Genomic DNA, 21,137 nt, shown 5'->3' on the forward strand with positions numbered 1-21,137 from the left:
AAATGTTTCAGAGATTCAGAATGAAAGCACAGAAAACTTTTTTTTTTACCTCCTGCCAACATCTCAGCATCACCTCGTATACATATTTGGATGCCAACTTTGGCCTGTAGAGTCGGTGGCCCCGGGTAACCATGGTTACCACTTCATAGTTGGTGTTTTTCTCAAAGGGCATTTTGCCTTCAGTGAATATTTCCCACATTAAAACACCTAGAAAAGGATAAAGGATTATGAAAAGGATGCATCCACTTCCGCTTCAGAGTAGAGCTGGGGAAAAATGGACCATGTTCTTACCAAATGACCAGACATCCGATTTGCTACTAAAGCGGCTGTAATTAAACACCTCGGGAGGGCACCACTTCACTGGAAATTTTGCACCAGAAGAACTTGTGTATTGATCGTCCAGAACATACCTAAAGTAAGACACACCACAGGTTTACGCCTCTGAGTTACGATCTATATGTTGCACATGTTCTTTAAATTTTTTTTTCCTCTTCGAATCAAAAACACAGTTGACTGAAGTCCAACAAGCATCCGGTTGAAGCTAAATGTTTGCCTCCGTGGCCACGCCTGGTGCTTTCCATCTTCCTCTCAGCTTCACTTACACGCTTAAGATGGATGCATTGTAACATTAGTATCTGCACTTTCATTTTTCTGTGTGTTTTTCTTTTTTATAAGGCAATAGAGGCAGGACACAATAAAAGAGTTAGCTAAGGTTTTTTTTTTTGGTAAGCAATTTTGTTCTTTAAACAAAATTTAACCCAAAGGCCCCACATGTAAAACATCTAAAGCAGAGCTGCTCTAAAGGAAGTGGTGCAGAGCATCTAGAGACACACGTGCTTTTGGCCCCCACAACTCCAGAGTACAATTTAAACCTACAGCAAATGAAAAAAGCAAATTGCAAAATGACATATGTAAATGGTGGAGTATAGATTTATATACCATGACATCCCTCACTCACACACACACTCCCACACACACATACACACTCACATACACACTCGCACACACACACTCCCACACATTCACACACTCACACATACACTCACACTGGCTCACACACCCATACACACTCACACACATACACACTCACACATACACACTCACACACATACACACACACTCAAAACAATAATTTTTGCTATGCAAGCATACTTACATCCTTCTGGAAGGACACACACAACCTGACAACTTTGGCTACCTCTGGGGAGGACCCTGGATCAGGGTGGTAGATATGGAGACGTGAGCCCTTCCTGTAATGTGTTCAGTATGGATTTACAAGAGGACTGTGTTTACGTAGTACATGCACATATAAAGCTAATTTCTAAAAAGCTCCATGAAAAAACATTCAAATAATTGCACAAACTTCCTCTGCTACATGGTAACAATGCAACCATGAGTGGGATCCACGTGCCTGCCCAACAGGGGGGGTTTGAGTTTAGTGTCTAATGAGTGTTTTAGAGGGGCTGATGCAAAAGCACAGATTTTCTGAAAGCCAAACGTATAAAAATCCAACATATGAAACTGGAAGACTGCCTGTCAGAGGAAAATCTTCATAAAAAGCACAAAGAGCACTGGGTAAGTACTACCCTGACAGGCGGCAGTCCTGCTCTCACGACGAGCTAACCTTGGCCTGTATGACCTGGTGCTGGGGTAACCCAAGCTTGTCCCAGATTTCAAGCTTTCATACCTGCTGTTTCTTCCACCTGGGATATTTTGTCCTCAGATCGCCACCGTTGGCTACTTCTGTCTTGTTGGTCTCTATTCAAATATCCTAGTCTCAGAGAGGTCTCCCAGAGCACCAGATCAGATGTAGCTACCATCACCCCGCCCTGTGCCACCACTCAGCGCCCACCCACCCCACCAGCCCCACGTGACCTCTATCTTGAGGGGAGCACATTTTTTCTGTAAAGGGCCAGATGATGAGTATTTTCTATTTTTCAGGCCAGTCTCTGTCACCACTAACCAACTCTGCCTTCATCATGTGAAAGCAGCCACAGACAACACATAATGAGTGAGGCTGTGTCCCAATAACACTTTACTTATGGACACCGACATTTGAATTTCAGATATTTTTCACGTGTCCTAAAATTCTTTTAATTTTTGCCAACCATTTAAAAATTGGAAAACCAGGGGCGCCTGGGTGGCTCAGTCGGTTAAACTGCCTTCGGCTCCAGTCATGATCCCAGGGTCCTGGGATCGAGCCCCACATCGGGCTCCCTGCTTGGCGGGAAGCCTGCTTCTCCCTCTCCCACTCCCCCTGCTTGTGTTCCCTCTCTCGCTGTCTCTCTCTCTGTGTCAAATAAATAAATAAAATCTTAAAAATTGGAAAACCATTGTTGGCTCACAAACTGAATAAAAAGAAGTGTTGGGTCACATTTGGGCCAGAGGCCTTCGTGTGCTGACCCCCACTCGGTCACAATACTGGGTTTTCCTCTCTTCGTGATTCTCTCAGGTCTTATGTCTCTCTCTCTCTCTCCTCCTGAATATAAGAGGCATATGGCAGGGGCTCATACACCTTATTCTCTGCTATGGTTCAGCCTAACACCCTGGTACATAGTAGGTACCTAATGTTTTCAAGGATGGATGTATGGATGAGTGAACGGACAGAGAGGAGGGAAAGGAAAAACAATACTTTTTAAAGGTCTTTTCTAACACTCTATTAAAATTACAAAAATTAAGAGAATAAAAACACAACAGACTAGGTATTCTAAGAACTGTACCCCTAACCACATTTCTGTGAAAACAAGACTCTAGAAATCTAACCCATCGCCCGGGAGAAAGTAGAATATTTAGCAGGCTATACTCCCACCTAGTGGAGAGAATGAGTAACATCACAATGTGTACTTTGTTTTTTAATGAACTTATTTATCTCAGAACAGCTAACAAGATTTCCTTTCTATTTCATCACTGCAGATTATTCCCATGCTTATTGGCTCTACAAGCTAATGTGACTGTCACCTGACACCACATAATAAAGCAAGAAACAGTCATAATTTCCCAACAATTTTTTACCTGCGAAAAAGCACACAGTAACAGTAAAACAGATACATTCAGCAAAGAAATTTTTCAAAAAACATAATCTAACTTATTTTATTGCCTTACATCAAAAACACACTAAGAAGCAGAAAAATCAATTAGTCTTCCTATGAAAATGATGGATACTACAAATATTTTGAATATAATAGAACAAAAGATGTGGTTAAAAAACAGCTCTTCGATAGGCTTCAGAAAAAGAAGTCGACACAGTCAAACTGCAAAAAAAGTCAGGCTTTCTATACCTTCAGAGGTACATATTAATTTAATCCAAAATTGAAAGAAATTGTTCACATAGACTCTGCCTTACCTGGCCATTCCAAAATCTGATACTTTCACAACTCCCGCTTCATTTACTAGACAATTTCTGGCAGCCTGGAAAACAACATTTCAATGGTATATTAGTTACAAAGTTCTACAAAGTAGAAAAATATAAATTCTGTTTATATTAAATTTAATATAGCCCAGTCAACATTTATGGAAGGTGGAAATGTCTCTTTATAAATTGGATTTATCCCTGTGGAAATGTCTCCAACATATATTTGAAAAAATGGGTAGAAAGACAGGTCAGGAAGTCATATGCAGTAAGACATAATTATATGACTTTGCCAATTGTCACACCTAAATGAAGACTAACAAGGTCAACCTACTTCCCCCCCTCCCATTTCTATTCTTATTAAACTGTCAGATTTTCTTATTGATAATGACAACATCTCTTTAAGTCCTTAATCCAGGTTCTCATTAGGTGAGTTTAATAACACACAATAATCAAAGTGATAGGTAACTGATCTTTTACCCAACAGCTTTGCCCAGTGATTAGTCATCCTGATCTCAGTAAAAACAACAACAACAAAAAAAAAACAAAAACAACCATGTGTAACATAGTTTACCTTGTCATTTACAATGTTTCCTGTATATTGTGATATGACATATGAAATTGGTCAAATATAATTCTGGATTATTTAAATTATATTCTCTTGCCCATTCTTTAAGGGTGAAAGATTCAAGAAAACAGTTTGGTAAAAAGACATAGTGTTTCACAGAAGGAAAACATGATAACATTTTTAATGCCATATCCTATGGGCTAAGATGCATTTTTGTTCCCGACACTTCTAGCATTTTATTCTCTGTATGTGGCAGTTCCACTTATACAAGATTATTCCTGCTGAATGCATTTTAAGAGTCTCTTCTAAAGTTCCCCAGATTTGCCCCCATCTTCCTATGGGGATACCTTATCATTACTTCACTTCATGGTCTACAGCATTCTTTGCCCAAAAGACAAAAGCATCAGAATCTTCCCTTCAGGGGTGACACGAACCTACCATGGTGATGTTAATATTGTAAGCACAAAATTATCAAAATTGCTTTCATCAAGATATGGTCTGTGTGGACAGATGTAGTCTGCCATATTCATGTAGGCATTCAATTTTCATCAGTTTTGAAAGTACAAAAAAAGAGGAAGGTGCTTAATTCACAACTTTCAATATGACAGAGAGATGTTCTGTATCATCACTGAGCATAATAACAATAATGAATGTTATCTATATCACATTTATCTTACAGAGTCCTTTGCCCCAATCACATAATGCGATCTTTAAAACAGTCTTGGTAAAGGAAAAGCCCAAGACCAGATGGCTTCACTGGTGAATTTTTGGGTATGACACCAAAAGCACAAGCAACAAAAGCAAAAATAAATAAGTGATCTACATCAAACTAAAAACCTTTGCATAGCAAAGGAAACAGTCAACAAAATAAAAAAGGGAAACTACAGAATGGGAAAAACAATTTGTAAAACCATATATCTGATAAAGAGTTAAAATATAAAGTACATAAGGAACTCATACAACTCAATACCAAAAAAGCAAATAATCCAATTTTTAAAAGGAGCAAAGAACCTGAATATAGAATTTAAAAAAAAAATACATACAAATGGCCAACAGGTACATGAAAAGGTGCTCAACATCATTAATCATCAGGTAAATGCAAATCAAAACCACAATGAGATGTCACCCCACACCTGTCAGGATGGCTATTATCACAAACACAAGAGATGGGCGCCTGGGTGGCTCAGTCGTTAAGTGTCTGCCTTCGGCTCAGGTCATGGTCCCAGGGTCCTGGGATCAAGTCCCACATTGGGCTCCCTGCTCTGCGGGAAGCCTGCTTCTCCCTCTCCCCATTCCCCCTGCTTGTGTTCCCTCTCTCGCTGTGTCTGTCAAATAAATAAAAAAACAAAAACAAAAACAAAAAAAACACAAGAGATGACAAAAGTTGTCAAGGAAGAAAAAGTAGAGAAAGGGGAACTCTTGTATACTATTTGTGGGAATCTAACTTGGTACAGCCATTACAGAAAACAGCATGGGGTTTACAAAAAAAATTAAAAATAGAACTACCATATGATCCAGCAATTCCACTTCTAAATATATACAAAAGGAAATGAATCAGTACCTCAAAGAGATGTCTGAATTCCCATATTCATAGGAGTATTACTCATAATAGCCAAGCTATGAAATAATCTAACTGTCCATCAATGGATGAGTGAATAAATATGATGTGGTATATCTATACAGTGGAATATTATTCAGCCATAAAAAAAAAAAATCTTGTCATTGTGGCAACACGGATGAACCTGGAAGGCATTATGCTAAAGAAAGACAAATACCTTATGATATCATTTATATATGGAATCTTAAAAAAAAAATGTAGAACTCAGTGTGTTCTGAGGAGCTAATGGATAGCATAACTATAATAATACTTTAATGTTTACTTGCAATTTACTAAGAAAGAACGTGCATCTTAAGCATTCTCACCACACGTGAGGTATGGATATAATTAACTGGACTTTGATGATCATTTCATAGTGTATGCATATATCAAGTCATTATGTTGTTTACTTTAAATATATGCAATTTTGTCAATTATACCTCAATAAAGCTGGGAGGAAAACAGTCTTGTGAGCAAACCCGTATTATAACCCACCTATAATTTACAGATGCAGAAAAAGAATCTAAGAGAGATTAGATAACTACCCTAAAACACATCTAGAAGTCAAGTCTTCCACTCACAAATATTCAACTCCTTATTATGCCCTAAGTCTAGACATCGCATACTATAGTAGCTATAGTGTAGACTCTGGAGCTGAACTCTCTGGGTTCAAATTCTGACTCCACACTATACTTGCCTATTGGTAAGTTATTTTATCCCATTTACACCTCAGTTTCCTCATCTGTCAAGTGAGAAGAATAATCATACCTACTTCTCATGATTACACGAGCTGATATATGTTAAATACCTATAAAAGCAATGACTGTTTAAGGTGACTGTTAATTTTTTTTAAATGTTTTGCTGCTATTGCAGAAGAAATGCATCCATGCTTTATGACAAGAAAGTTAAAACTCAAACATGGAAAAATCTCAGGTAGAGAATCACATTCTTTTTGGTGAAAGAATCATCTTCAAGGTTTAACAGGAACTGATAGTTCTGTCATCGTGCTGAAAATAGACACATTTGAGGAAAACAGGCAGAGAAGAAAAAGAGAAAAGAAAGAATAGAGGAGATAGGGAGACAGAGTCAGGGGAGGGGAAAAATTAAGAAGTGTCTCCATCACAATATTTTAGAACCAATAATAGATTCCTTTTTCTAATATTTTCAGGAGTTAACGTGGGCCTCCACGTTTTCCCAGTGACTTCAGAAATCAGGAAAATAAACCAAGGATTTCTGTTATGGCTTCTGCTTACATCGTGTGAGGTGGAAAAGAGTTTAGGATTTGGTGAAAGGAGGAGTCAACCCTTAACTTCCCCATTTATCACCTTAGGTAAGTCATTTCACTTCTCTCAAGCTAATTTTCCTATCAAACAACAATGATCAGAAAGACTGTTGTGACTATCACATGAGATTCTTGTGGCGATCAAATAGTTATTATATGGTAAGTTGCTTAGAAACAATGACCTATGTAGTCACATATTATTTATGCAATTGCTTATGTAATTATGTATTATATGTGTTAGATTTGATCAAGATTTTTCTGTTAAAATTATGAGGCAAGTTAAATTTACCAGGTTTAAAGATAATGGGGAAACATCGTTGAGAACAGAAACTGGATATTAATACACCATTGCTCATTTGCTGCCCCGGTGTTACAAAGGAATTCAGCCACTAAAAGGGAATACAGGTGTTTAGGATTACCAGATCTCTGTGGATGAAGCTGTTTCTTTCCAGGTACTCCATCCCTTCACACACATCTTGACACATGCTCAGCAGCACATCTCTACTGAAATGACCTTGTCTCTGTCGGAGGAAATTCAGAAGACAGCCCCTTTCCATGAACTCGGTAACAATGTAAATCGGTTTCTGCTGGGTGCATACACCATAAAGCTGCACTAGCTTCGGGTGTGTCAGCTTCCTGGGAGGGAAGTCATACATACACATAGTTACTAAAGGAAAAGAAACCCGCAGGGCTATTAGCTGATGAGAGGCTACTTTTTAATGCAAAAAGAGGAACCAGAAAGAACCGGTAACTTACATCATCACTTTAGCTTCTTCTATAAAGTCTTCCTCACACATGGCACCTTCCCTAATAGCTTTGATTGCCACTTTGTACTGAGCTCTCCACTTGCCTAGCCTCACCACTCCAAACAGTCCGCTGCCCAGTTCCCTCATAAAGGTCAGCTCTGAAGGATTGATCTCCCATTTTTCTGTGAGACAGAGGGGGAAAGTGATAACATTTAATAAGGAGAACACAGCATGAATCAGTGGGGAATAGAGAAACGACAACCAGTCAATGTCAAAGTTACAGGATAATAGAACTATCAGTAAAACATAGAACAGACTTGCAACCTACATCTAAACTGCAAAAGGTGGCTTTCCAGCCTCTGGGGAGGGTGTACTCCTTTCTAAGCCATCATAATATAACCAAAGTGAACAACAGAAGGCAAGAAGATGCTGAATAAGAGACGAATAATAATAGAGCTTAAAGGTACTTAGAAAAAAACCAGATCAAATACTCCTTTACCATTCATCCCCCTCCGCTTGTTGTACCCCGCCCCCAATTATATCAGGTTGGAAAGAATTTAATCCTCTGTTTAAAAGGCTTTTGCTAGAAGCCACAAAGACAATCAAGTTGGATGCCTTCTTTATTACCTCCATCCTTACTTTCCTGTGATTAACCAATCAAGCTGGTGAGAACCAGAAAAGGATTTGATTTATTTTAGAAATAACATGGTAATGCTTATTTTTCACCAAGAGAAAGTTTTTTGCTGAATTATGAATAGGATGAAAACAGAAAATCTAGGGTTACCATAGCTACAAGGATAATCACCTAAAACCCCATACTATAAAACTGTAAAAATAGTTCTACCATGTGGAATTCTAACATCTAAATTGGTCTTGTGGTAATGGATTTTTTTTCTAAGGAAAATTAGCCAATGCAACTACAAAACGAGTTACCATAGCTGAATCCTGCAGTGGTTGGTGCATTCTTCTCCTTCGTACTAACTGGGTACCGCAGTCTTGTGACAAGTCCTGGAAGTCAGAGAAAGCATCGAAATTGAATTCATTCTTAATCATTCTGCATGGGAAAGCGCTAAACTTAGACACTCATGTATAAAGGCCGTTCATTTATCCACTTAGTGCTCATCCTCTGTGTACATACAGCACTCTGCTATAGCTAACAAAAAATAAAAAGAAAGGAAGGCAGGCAGGAAGAAGATGATCTTGTTCTTTGGAATTGACAATTTTTATGGAACATAAAAAAGTTTTTTACCTATATATGTTTTTATTCACTCAACAAACATTGCCTTTTCAATACAACAGTGTTTACCAAGCACTGAGCCAGCATATTCTCAAATATTTTTTTTTAAATGTTAAAAAAGGTGGGGCGTCTGGGTGGCTCAGTTGGTTCAGCGTCTGCCTTCGGCTAAGGTCATGATCCCAGGGCCCTAGGATAGAGCTCCAAATTGGGCTCCCTGCTCAGCGGAGAGTCTGCTTCTCTCTCTCTCTCTCCCTCTGCCCCTCCCCACTGCTCGTTCTCTCTCTCTCTCAAATAAATAATAATAAATAATAAATAAATAAAATCTTTTAAAATAAGTAAAATGTTAAAAGGTTTCTAACAGCTATTATCAATTATTATTTCATGGTCTTTTCCAATATGATCTGAACTATGAAAGGGAATTAAGGGAATTACTAGTCTATTAAAAATTAAAGTGACTCACCTTGAATAACTCAGTACTAGTAAGCTTAGCATAAATATGGGGCTTTAAAATATCAACAGCTGGGACCCCAAATAGCTAAAGCAAAGCTGGCAGCATCACAATTCCGAATTTCCAGCTCTATTACAAAGCTGTCATCATGAAGACAGTATGGTACTGGCACAAAAACAGACACATAGATCAATGGAACAGAATAGAAAACCCAAAAATGGACCCATAAGGTTAACTTATCTTCGACAAAGCAGGAAAGAATAGTCAATGGAAAAAAGACAGTCTCTTCAATAAGTGGTGTTCAGAAAACTGGACAGCAACAGAGGAATGAAACTGGACCACTTTCTTATACCAGACACAAAAATAAATTCAAAATTGATGAAAGAGCTAAACGTGAGACAGGAAACCATCAAAATCCCAAAGAAGAACACAGGCAGTAACCTCTTGGACCTCAGCCATAGCAACTTCTTACTAGACACGTCTCTGGAGGCAAGGGAAATGAAGGCAAAAATGAACTATTGGGACTTCATCAAGATAAAAATCTTTTTTTAAAAAGATTTTTATTTATTTATTTGACACACAAAAGAGAGAGCGAGTACAAGCAGGGGTAGCCGCAGGCAGAGGGAGAGGGAGAAGCAGGCTCTCCGCTGAGCAGGGACCCTGGGATCATGACCTGAGCTGAAGACAGACGCTTAACCGACTGAGCCACCCAAGCACCCAAGATAAAAACCTTCTGCACAGCGAAGGAAACAATCAATAAAACTAAAAGGTAACTTACAGAATGAGAGAAGGTATTTGCAAATGTCATATCAGATAAAGGGCTAGTATCCAAAATTTATAAAGAACTTATCAAATTCAAAACCCAAAAAACAAATTATTCCAGTTAATTTAATGTTAATCCAGTTAAGAAATGGCAGAACACATAAGTAGATATTTTTCCAAAGAAGACATCCAGATGGCTAACAGACACATGAAAAAATGTTCAACATCACTCGGCATCAGGGAAATACAAACCAAAACCACAATGAGATACCACCTCACACCTGTAAGAATGGTTAAATTAACAACACAGGAAACAACAGGTGTTGGCGAGGATGCAGAGAAAGGAGAAACCTCTTACGCTGTTGGTGGGAATGCAAGCTGGTGCAGCCACTCTGGAAAACAGTATGAGGGTTCCTCAAAGAGTTAAAAATAGAACTACCCTATAATCTAGCCATTGCACTACTAGGTATTTACCCAAAGGATACAAAAATACTGATTCAAAGGGATAAATGCACCCCAATGTTTATAGTAGCATTATCAACAATATCCAAACTTGGGTGCCTGGGTGACTCAGTGGGTTAAGCATTTGCCTCTAGCTCAGGTCATGATCCCAGGGTTCTGGGATGGAGTCCCACATGGAGCTCCCTGCTCAGCGGGGAGCCTGCTTCTCCCTCGCCTCCCTGCTCATGCTCTCCCTCACTATCTCTGTCTGTCTCTCTCTCAAATAAATAATAAATAAAATCTTCAAAAAAAATAGCCAAACTATGGAAAGATCCCAAGTGTCCATCGACTGATGAATGGATAAAGAAGAGGTACACACACACACACACACACACACACACACACACACACACACATACATACATACATACACAATGGAACACTACTCAGCCATCAAGAAGAATGAAATCTTGCCATTTGCAACAATGTGGATGGAGCTAGAGGGTATTATGCTAAGCGAAATAAGTCAGTCAGAGAAAGACAAATACCATATGATTTCACTCATCTATGGAATTTAAGAAACAAAACAGATGAACATATGGGAGGGAGGAAAAAAGAGAGAGGGAAACAAACCATAAGAGACTCTTAACGGGGGCACCTGGCTGCCTCAGTTGATTGAGCGCCTGCCTTCAGCTTGGGTCATGATCCTGGAGTCTCCCGGGATCCAGCCCCACATCGGGCCCCCTGCTCAGCAGGAAGTCTGCTTCTCCCTCTCTCTTTGCTCGTGCTCTCTCTCTCTGTCTCACTCACTCACTCTCTCTTACAAAAATAAGTAGCACTTTTTAAAAAAGAGAGAGAGAGACTCTTAAAGATAGAGAACAAACCGAGGGTTGATGGAAGGAGGTGGGGGATGGGCTACATGGGTGATGGGTATTAAGAAGGGCACTTATGATGAACACTGGGTGTTGTATGTAAGTGATGAACCACTTAATTCTACTCCTGAAACCAATATTATGTTAACTAACTAGAATTAAATAAAAATTTGGGGAAAAAAATGAAATAAAATACCAACAACTGGGGATACCAACCACTGGAAATCAGTGAGGTGGGTTAGACACTTTAACGTAAGTTGCTTACAGCACTAAATATGAACAAAGGCAGATATCTCTCCTATAGGCACCCGTAGCACTCTGTGTTTCTTCGATTACAGCATATCTCACAGTAACTTTAAATTGTTATATACTTCTCTGTCTCCCCTACCAGACGGTAAGATCTGAGAGAGACGGGATCAATGACTATCTAGTCCACCATAGCCTCCCTAGAGCCAGGCACAGTTCCTGGCATGTAACAGGTATGCAAGTCATGTTTGCTAGATGAGTGAAGTTAGATAATGGTGAAGAATAAAATTTATACAAGAACACACACACACAAAAGAAAGAAAGAAGGGAATGTGAACACCACAAAAGAAAATAACAGAGTAAGAGATAAGAAAAAGTTCTTTGGGGGATAAACTGATATGAAAGTAGCTCTTCACATGTTAAACACAGAGTTAACATATAACCCAGCAAATTCACTCCTAGGTAAGTCACCCAGAGAAATGAAAGATATTTCCATGCAAAAACTTGTACACAAATGTTCACAGCAGCATTAGTCATAACAGCCAAAATGTGGAAACAACCCAGATGTCTACCAACTGATGAATGATGACAAAATGGATTAAAAAAAATTAACACAGTGGATTATTTGTCAATAAAAAGGAATGGAGCACTTATACAGGCTACAATATGGACAAATGTCAGAAACATTATGTTAAGTCACTCAAGCCAGTTACAACAGACCACATATTATATGATTCCATTTATCTGAAATGTCCAGAACAGGCAAATCTAGAGAGACAGCAAGTAGATCACTGGCTGCCAGGGGCTGGACTGATGAAAGGGGGCCGACGAGTGATAGGTGATGGGTACAAGGCTTCTTTTGGGGATGATGAAAATGTCCTTAGATTATAGGATACTTGGCACCATTCTAAATAATACTAATGACCCATGAACTGTATATTTTAAATGGGTGATTCTTATGATATTTAAATTAGACCCCAATAACTGTTCCTATCATTATCTGAGAACATGGGCATAAATGTGGTTTTTGTTTTTGGTGTTTGGTTTGTTCCCACTCTGGTAGTAAGTATAGCAGAGATTCAGGAAGATGGAAAACTTGTCCAGGACATGATTACTCTAGTCTTTGGAAGCCAACAGCATAGCCCTAAACCCTGGGCTTGTCTGCTGGCTTCTGTGACGTCTCTGACATGGACATATCTTGGGTTTTAGTTTCATACAGTTAAAGAAAGGAAACTATTCAATGACACTTCTAAAGGTGGTAAGGCAGATTTTATTTAGGACCACTGTGATTGGTATTGGTCAGGGTCAGTGGATGGAAAACTGCTAAGAGAAATGCTGGGGAGTGGGGGGTTCTGGAATACACCTATCTGAGAGGATTTTGCGGAAGACAAGCCAGGGTGACCAGACATCACCTGGTGGAAAATAAGGAATCTGATCAGATATTGTGTGTGAGCAGATATCAGATGTTAAGGTGGGAGTTCTGGTTAAACTGACTTAGCAGGGTTCTTGCTAAAAAATGGATATTACAAGAAAGTGCACAAATGGGTCTAGGAGATGGTTCAGGAGTCTGACTAAAGCTTGGTCAAGTAAAGAATCTTTGTCAGTACCACGGGTATAAATCACAGAAATGTGAACATTTATCATATACAACAAGAATAACTCCTGTCCTAAGGTCAAGACAGCTTTTTATGAGACTTATTATTTCTATTTTCTTATATTTTTATGAGACTTATTATTTCTATTTTTTCTTTGTATATATCACTTCCTTAATATGCAATAATTTTAAATTAATCACATTCTATAATTAACAATAAATTAAAACTGCCCAAGGAAGAATCCATCACAATGTCTGATCATTTGAATCACTACACTATATTTGAAAAATGTTTTACTAGATCACTTACCTGCTGCATTGTGCTTATGATATTCAATAATCTCAGGAATTGAACCAAATGCATGTTTTTCTGCCAGATAATACTTCTTTGGGGATGTTGTTGTTTCCTTTATATGATAATGCCTGAAACCTGACGAGCCCTCACTGAAACAAAAATCCAAATGGGTTAGCACCAAGTTGGAATAATGTAACTTCATTCTTAAGATGTTTTCCACCAGGCAACCACAGGTCCCTACATATAGCCCCTTCTATTCTCTGCACAACTTTTATTTTTTCCCCATGTTCTTCTTAGCTTTGCCTTTCACATTAACAGGTGGAAGTTTTTAAAGTGGTCACTGATAACATACTTGGCCCTTGCATGAGATTATGAAAGAAAAGATTTACCAATTCCATTTACCAACAGTTAAAAGTCTTAAAATAGTTATTAGCTGACTACTGTTCTTTGTCCCTGCTATTGATGTAAACTTGCAAACATCTAGAAGACTTATGCTTCTAAAAATGAATAAGCTGCCTTATAAAAAATGTACAAATTCTATTTTAGGTACCTTTTTAGAACACAGATCTCCTCAAGTCATCTCTTGCTAAAGATCCTTTCAAGAGAACTCCCTCTGCTCTTAAAGCTCCTTGACACTGACGTGAGCTGACGTCTAGTTTTATCTCTTAGGGTTCACTTTCCTCCCTCACCCCACCACTCCCATTCCGGCTATAATATGCTTTTGTCAGTTCCTGGAACTCACAATATCCTCCCTCAATTCTGGGTCTAGGCAGTTTCCTAAATCAGAAACACTCTTTCCCCTCCCTCCAACTTCTGCCCTCATCACCCATCGGGTCTGGCTAGATGTCCCCAGACTACATTTGTGATGAACTGGGATATCTCTCTAGGCTGTGTACCACTCCCCCACACACACATACACACATTCTCTACGAGCATAGGACTTACTCAGGTACTACCATAACTGCCTCTTTGCTTGTCTGAATCCCCCACTAAGCTATCAGAAGGCAGGGTCAGTGCCTACTTTGTTCATTGTGATATCCTTAGTGCTTAGCACAAGGCACAATAATTATTTCTTGAATGTTGCTAAAGTTTCTATAGACATTCTCAACAGATATACACACACACGTGTGTGTGTATATATATACGTATATATGTATATATATATATACGTATATATATGGAAAACCATAAGAAAATTTACCAAGTATAGGAAATATGGATATAAGGAAATATGAATATAAAAAATAGGACAGACTTTAGAAATCAAATTTAGATTTTCTTGTTTAATGCTAAAATGCAGCATATTTTTTGAAATTTAGGAATCCATACAAACTATATAGGAACTTCATATAAAAACTCTTAGAGAGGGAGAGATGATTGATTGAGTACTTACCCTCCAAACTTTGTATAAAGGGAGACCGTGTACATGCCTGGTTGACTGGAATCCCTTACCATGAAACCACCTTCTTTATCCTAAAATCCAAGTTAAGAAAATTTTTTCAATCCAATAACAAGTATCAATGCCATAGAGAAGATTCAGGAAACAAATCTTACAATTTCATGATTATTCCTTGCCTAGAAAATCTGCTTTGGAGAAGCACAACTTACCAACAGCATGCACATGCATGACTTTCCCCTTCACTTTACTGTGCTATGAGATTAGATCAAGAAAGTACTCTCACAGTTCCCCACAATCACCAATGTTCACACAAACCAGCATGAGACATTTCAGCAAGATATCTCGCAGGGCCCTTCCAGAACCAATACACAAGATGTTGCAATTCCTTTCAGTTCTGGACATGTGGGGAAATAGTTACTGAAAAATGTATTTCTTAATAACTGGCTTTCATTTCATACATTCTTCATATTTGCTATAAGCTTTGAATCCTGACTCAATATCATCTTCTATCCACATAGCATTTTTCTGTAAATATCTCAGTGCTCTTTATAAGAACATTTTTTTAAAATCCTAATTCCCCTGGAAATCAATGTTAAATATCATTTGTTCACAAAAGGAGAGTTGGACACAAGGAACTCAAACAGAGAAAACCAGAAGATGAAACAACACAGAATAAGTGAAAGTTAAGTCCTTATCAGGTTTTAAGCCAAACAGCAAGAAACAGAAGCTAGGAACCTCCAATACCTCTCCACCAATACCACCACCATCAGTCTCCAGCTCTGAAATTGCTTTAAGATGAGAGTGTGTTTAGTAGTTGAAAACCAAAATAAATTTTATTATTAAGACAATGAATTAAATAAAGCCCCACAAATAAATCGGATAAAAACAATTAGGTACAATCAATGATCATAATAGTTCACCGATCAGTAAAAAGTATAATAGCTTCCATATATTTATTGAGAGCTTACTCTGTTTTAGTAGGTTCTAATATGTGGATTTACTTAATCCTCAAAACAGTCCCATGAGACAGGTACTACTGTTAACCCCGCTTTATTTCACAGGTGGGGAAATGGGGCACAAAGAGGTTGGATAACTTGCCCCAGATCACACAGCTAGTGAGTAGCAGAGCCAAAATTTGGACCCTAGGTTTTCTAGCTACCCACTCACCTACAGCTGCCTCTCATTGTGGGGTCACCAGTGAGGCATATAAGGACCATGTCAGGGAGTAGGTGGGGTAACATATGATTTGAATCAAGCAGTCACCTTCTTTTGCTCTCAACATAAACTACAGAAATAAGCGTCCAACAAAACCTTGACTGGTGGTAATAAGCAGGAGATGAGAAAACATGGGTTTAAAAAAATTGAGAACTATGAGCGCCTGGGTGGCTCAGGTGGTTAAGCGACTGCCTTCGGCTCAGGTCATGATCCCAGGCTCCTGGGATTGAGTCCCGCATCGGGCTCCCTGCTCAGCAGGGAGTCTGCTTCTCCCTCTGACCCTCCCCCCCTCATGCTCTCTCTATCTCATTCTCTCTCAAATAAATAAATAAAATCTTTTAAAAAATAAATAAATAAATAAATAATTAAAAAATTGAGGACTATTACTAAATAGAATAACTAGATCACAAATGCAGAGAATTATACAGATCATCATCTAATCCAACCTGCTCATCTTACAGATGGGCAAAACAGATGAGAAAAGTCACAACTAGATTCAGGTCTCCTTACTCAGTCCATTGCAGCTTCTTCTATACTATACCTTATCCTTTCATTTTATTTCTTTTTAAAGTGTAAGAATTTTAGTACATTTTTTATGTATTAATTGGCACATTTATCTCTAAAGGCAACTAAATAGTTATTAAACCTTCATTTGTAAAAGATATCATGTAATATTGATGTAAATTGTTTTTAAAAAGCAACTTCAAAAACTAATGATGTAGGATACGTTGGTTAACTGAATTTAAACTAAAAAAAGTAACTTCAAACAAAAAGGAAAAACACATTTAAGGACTAAAATCCAGGTAGCAGATAATAAATCAGTGAGAAAGGAAGTAAATAAAGTGTTACCCACAGCTTTACCCATTAATATGGGTTTAATTGTTTCCCCCTCACAAAAGATACGTTGGCGTCCTCACCCCCAGTACTTCAGAATGTGACCTTACTTGAGAGTTACAGATGGAATCGAGTTGAAATGCGATCAGTAGGCTGGCCCTAATCTAATGATGGAATTCTTATATGAAAGGGAAATCTGGACACAGAGACAGAGGTGCATGGAGGGAAAAAAAGGCAGGACGCCTAGGACAGATCCCTCCCCCTCCCTCACAGTCCTCAGAAGGAGCCAACCCTGCTGGCATCCTGATTTCAGACTCTAACTCTAGAACCACGCGACAATACATTTCTGTTGCTTAAGACACTCAGTGCGTGGTATCTTGTCGTGGCGGCCCCAGGAAACTGATACTATACCGATCCTCAGTTTTATATGATTAAAAAGAACCACTTATATCACAGTATTTTTGAGGCTTTAGAAACGGGTATGTGAAATCACTTCTCAGAGATCTGTTACAATTAATTTGTGCTGAAACCAAACCCACAAAACAAGTACAAATACTTACTTCACTTCTGAGGAGCTGCTCTGCTTTGCTTCTATTCATATTTCTGCAATACCACCTGAACAGAAAAAGAAGTACCTTTAAGGCCTCCGGTGTTTTAAATTATTTTTTATTCTTTTTAGCATTAAGGTAATACTGCCCATCAATAACAAATAAAATTAATAGGAATAAGACATGACTCATAATCTCAGTAATACAGGCAACCACTAGTAACATTCGGATATATATACTTTCAGACTTTTTCTACCCACATATTCTTTTAAAGATTTTATTTATTTATTTGACAGAGAGAGACACAGTGAGAGAGGGAACACAAGTGGGGGAGAGGGAAAAGGCTTCCCGCTGAGCAGGGAGCCCGATGCAGGACTCGATCCCAGGACCCTGGGATCATGACCCGAGCCGAAGGCAGATGCTTAAGGACTGAGCCACCCAGGCGCCCCTCTACCCACATTTTTTTGATGATATGCACATATGCCAACATTCATATTTTTTTATTAAAGTGGGATCAAACTATACCTGCTATATCATAACCAGAATTTTTTTACATAACAGCATATGACGGACATCTTTGCAAAGCAATCTAGTTCTGTGCATCATGGTATGGACATGCCATAATTTATTTAAGCTATTCTTCATTATTTAACATAAAAATCATTTCCAAATTTTCACTATTGTAATAATAGCAAGAATGAATTTTACTCCACAAATTCAAACACGTAGGAAACATCACCCAACTTTCATTATTGTATTTAATTCAAATTAAATCTTACCCCAAGCCCCCATCCCACCAATAGGCTGTAGATTTCATCTCAAGTCATTATGGAGGCTCCCCCATTGAATTTCACAAAGGTGCGAAGTGTCAAAGAAACAGAGCAAAATAGAAGAGTAGGCTTCCTGGGTCTTCTAGACAACGCCTGGCGGTCACCTGAGGCTCTACTGTAGGGATTCCACCATAGCCACATAGAAGCACCTGCCCCCCCCCCCCGACCAGGTCCTGCCACCACGCTGTACAACAAACCCGAGCCCCTGCAGATCAGTGCCCTTCCTAATCCTTGGGAAATCTTTCCCAAGGAAAGATGGAAACTGCCATCTCCCACCTCATCCTCAGAAATACTCCGCCCTCCCCCTGCTTCCCCAGCCCAATCTTTTCATGAGATTGTAAGTTGGCCAAAGAACATGAACTCAGACTGTTTTCTTTGGCCTTCTGTTTTAAACTTTTTGTTGTTGTTTGTTTTGGTCTGTTTGTTCCAGATGCCCTTTAGTGAGCAAAAAACCCTCCACCACAGTCATATTTCCTGATGCTTACAACGTTATGAAACCAGACTGGCCCCTCTGGACATTTTAATTTCCTACCACAGGTTCAGTCTTCTATAAAAGAACTTGGCACCTACTTTTGACCCAGCAAGCACCCTGAGACAAGCAAACATAAAGGCCTTCTCTGATGGAGGAAGGGAAAAATACAATGACCAAAATACAATTAACAAGATCTTTTTTGGGTCTAGATTCTTTTACGTACTTGTAGCAGCCAAACTACAACCTCAATACAATGACTGCTATTTTATTTGGAGACTGGGGTGATTAACCAGAATTATGGGCATGAAGATCTCATTGCGGAGGACCCCACTTTATGAACTGAGACCAAGTTTAACAAAAGTGCAGTTGGTTGTAATCAATCAATTTCTGAATAAAAAAAGAGAGATACAATAAATGAGGAGAACCGAATGGATTCTGTCCCTAAGCTTCTCCACCAATAACAAGAAACATTTGTCAGAATGCCAAAAAAGTCATAAAAATTAATTAAGGAAAGGCAACTGGAGCTCTCGTGGTGTATTATAAACCAGCAGGACCTGAAAGATTAAGGAAAAAAAAAAATCTCTTTATAAATAACAAAGACCCAACCCCATATCTTCACAGCAGGAGTAAGCATTGGAGGTTTAGTCTCACGTTCAGATGTAAGAAATCAGTAAGGCTGCCTCCAGAGGAAATTAACTTTAAGATATTCAGAGAGAGAAAGAGGTTCTTTACTCATCTAGTATATTCCCAGTTCCTGGGAAGGGAAAAAGGAAATAAGAAAGAAAAGGAATCCATGGCACAAAGGGCAGGCAGGCTTTTTGAAATCCTGCCCTAAGCAGTCATTTTTATAGCATTTGCAGATTCCCCAGAAAGGATATTTTCCCTCCCTAGGATGTAAGCTCAGACCTTTAAGAGTATGTTGAAGGAAGGGAAGGAGGAAGGAGTGATGAACAAACAGATGAACCACTTCGTGGTGAGTATTTCCCAATGGTCCACTGTGGCTTCCCTCCCTCTTCTGTGGTACTTCTCACCAGGGAAGAAGGGAAAGACAGAGGTACCTCAGCTGCATTCCATCCTGGCAGGAAGAACACTACACACGGGCGATCATGAAGGAGCCCCCATGGTGAGCAGGAGCGCGGGTGCAGATGCCAGCCCCCAGACACCTCTCCTAGCCTGCCACAGACACAGCTCTGTGAACAGGAGGTTAGTTAGCTGCCCTGGATGAAGGAACACACTCTACATCTAAAAAGAATGGCCTGGGATTTGCAAGTAACTGGTCAGTCTGTCTTTAGATTATCAAAACCCGATGGGAATGAGGTTTTCAGACTGGCTAGTCATTTCAAAACACTACAGAGGAGCAGGACTTCATAGCAGTGTCTGCACAGAGAAGAAAAGGAGAGATGGGGATACTCAGGCTTTTCTGGAAAGTTCAGATGCGGGCCAAGCTTCCTGGGGAGGATGGGTTGAGTAAATCACCAAGGGGAAGACAACCAGTATAAATGGAGGAAAAACAGAAACCAACCAACCAACCAGCTCTAAATCTTTGCTGGTTCTCTAATTCGACCCTTTCCTCCTGAGCCACCCACTTAAAAGCCTTATCCTAGACTCTGCCCTGTTCTAAGGGCCCTTTCATGTCGGTCCCCTCCTTCCTTTAACATCCTTCCATCAAGAACGTGTCCTGACCAACACCATGATCCCACTTTCTTTCCTGCAGCAGCTCCTTTGACCCTCTCTGCCTCCAACTGTTACCTGGGTGTGGAGGTCAGAACCAGGTTCTGACAGCCCTGGGAGCCTCGGGCCTGGCAATCCGGAGTCCAGCCCTGTGGACAGTCCGTTGCCAGGGACTCCTACGCCCAAACAAACAGCAGGAGAACTCTCGATTCAATAGCTGGCAAAACGCTTTTTAACCCTGGGGACATTTAAGATGTGTTCCAGCATGGGCTGTAGCAAAGAACGAGACAAATCTTGGCCTGGGAAGACTGGGAGGGGAGGGGGATCTCTGATGGTCTACATGGAGAATAGGTTTCATCTTCCTCTTTGAGCTAGGCATGGCCCATGCCATGTGGAATTTCTGAGCCTGGGCAGAGGACTGGGGGATTCCCATGCCAGAGACCATACACAGCAAATTCCCTGAGTCACACAGAGGAGGAGGAGGGTCCCTTGCAAGAGAGGAAATTTCTGAACTAAGATAAATCCAAAAAACTCATGGCAATGAATCATAGCCTTTATAAAATCCTCATTCGTAATCCCATGAGTCAGGGGAGTTCTCATAGTTAGATGAGGATTATCTGGTTTCCAAGCACAGCCCTTCCCAAATCATCAGTTAGGTCTCAGTCAGATCACTTTAAAATTGGGTACAAGTTTTCGCTGTTAAGCACCTTCTCTAATTCTAAGGATTTTGC

General features: G+C 39.4%; 1 protein-coding gene across 5 annotated transcripts in view; it reads right to left on the bottom strand.

Annotated features, from left to right (window-relative positions):
• Positions 1-21,137, bottom strand: part of TEC (tec protein tyrosine kinase) — a 142,711-nt gene that overhangs the window by 1,784 nt on the left and 119,790 nt on the right. For all 5 annotated transcript variants that reach the window (XM_027599876.2, XM_027599879.1, XM_027599875.1 and 2 more), the window contains 9 exons: positions 17,446-17,500; positions 14,831-14,910; positions 13,453-13,586; positions 8,476-8,550; positions 7,553-7,724; positions 7,216-7,432; positions 3,344-3,408; positions 292-410; positions 50-207 (listed from right to left, as the gene is read on the bottom strand). In XM_027599876.2, the coding sequence (XP_027455677.1) occupies positions 50-207; positions 292-410; positions 3,344-3,408; positions 7,216-7,432; positions 7,553-7,724; positions 8,476-8,550; positions 13,453-13,586; positions 14,831-14,910; positions 17,446-17,500 (1,075 nt within the window). The remainder of the gene's footprint in view (positions 1-49; positions 208-291; positions 411-3,343; positions 3,409-7,215; positions 7,433-7,552; positions 7,725-8,475; positions 8,551-13,452; positions 13,587-14,830; positions 14,911-17,445; positions 17,501-21,137) is intronic.

The sequence above is a fragment of the Zalophus californianus genome, chromosome 2, assembly GCF_009762305.2.
Source record: "Zalophus californianus isolate mZalCal1 chromosome 2, mZalCal1.pri.v2, whole genome shotgun sequence".
NCBI classification, from domain to species: domain Eukaryota; kingdom Metazoa; phylum Chordata; class Mammalia; order Carnivora; family Otariidae; genus Zalophus; species Zalophus californianus.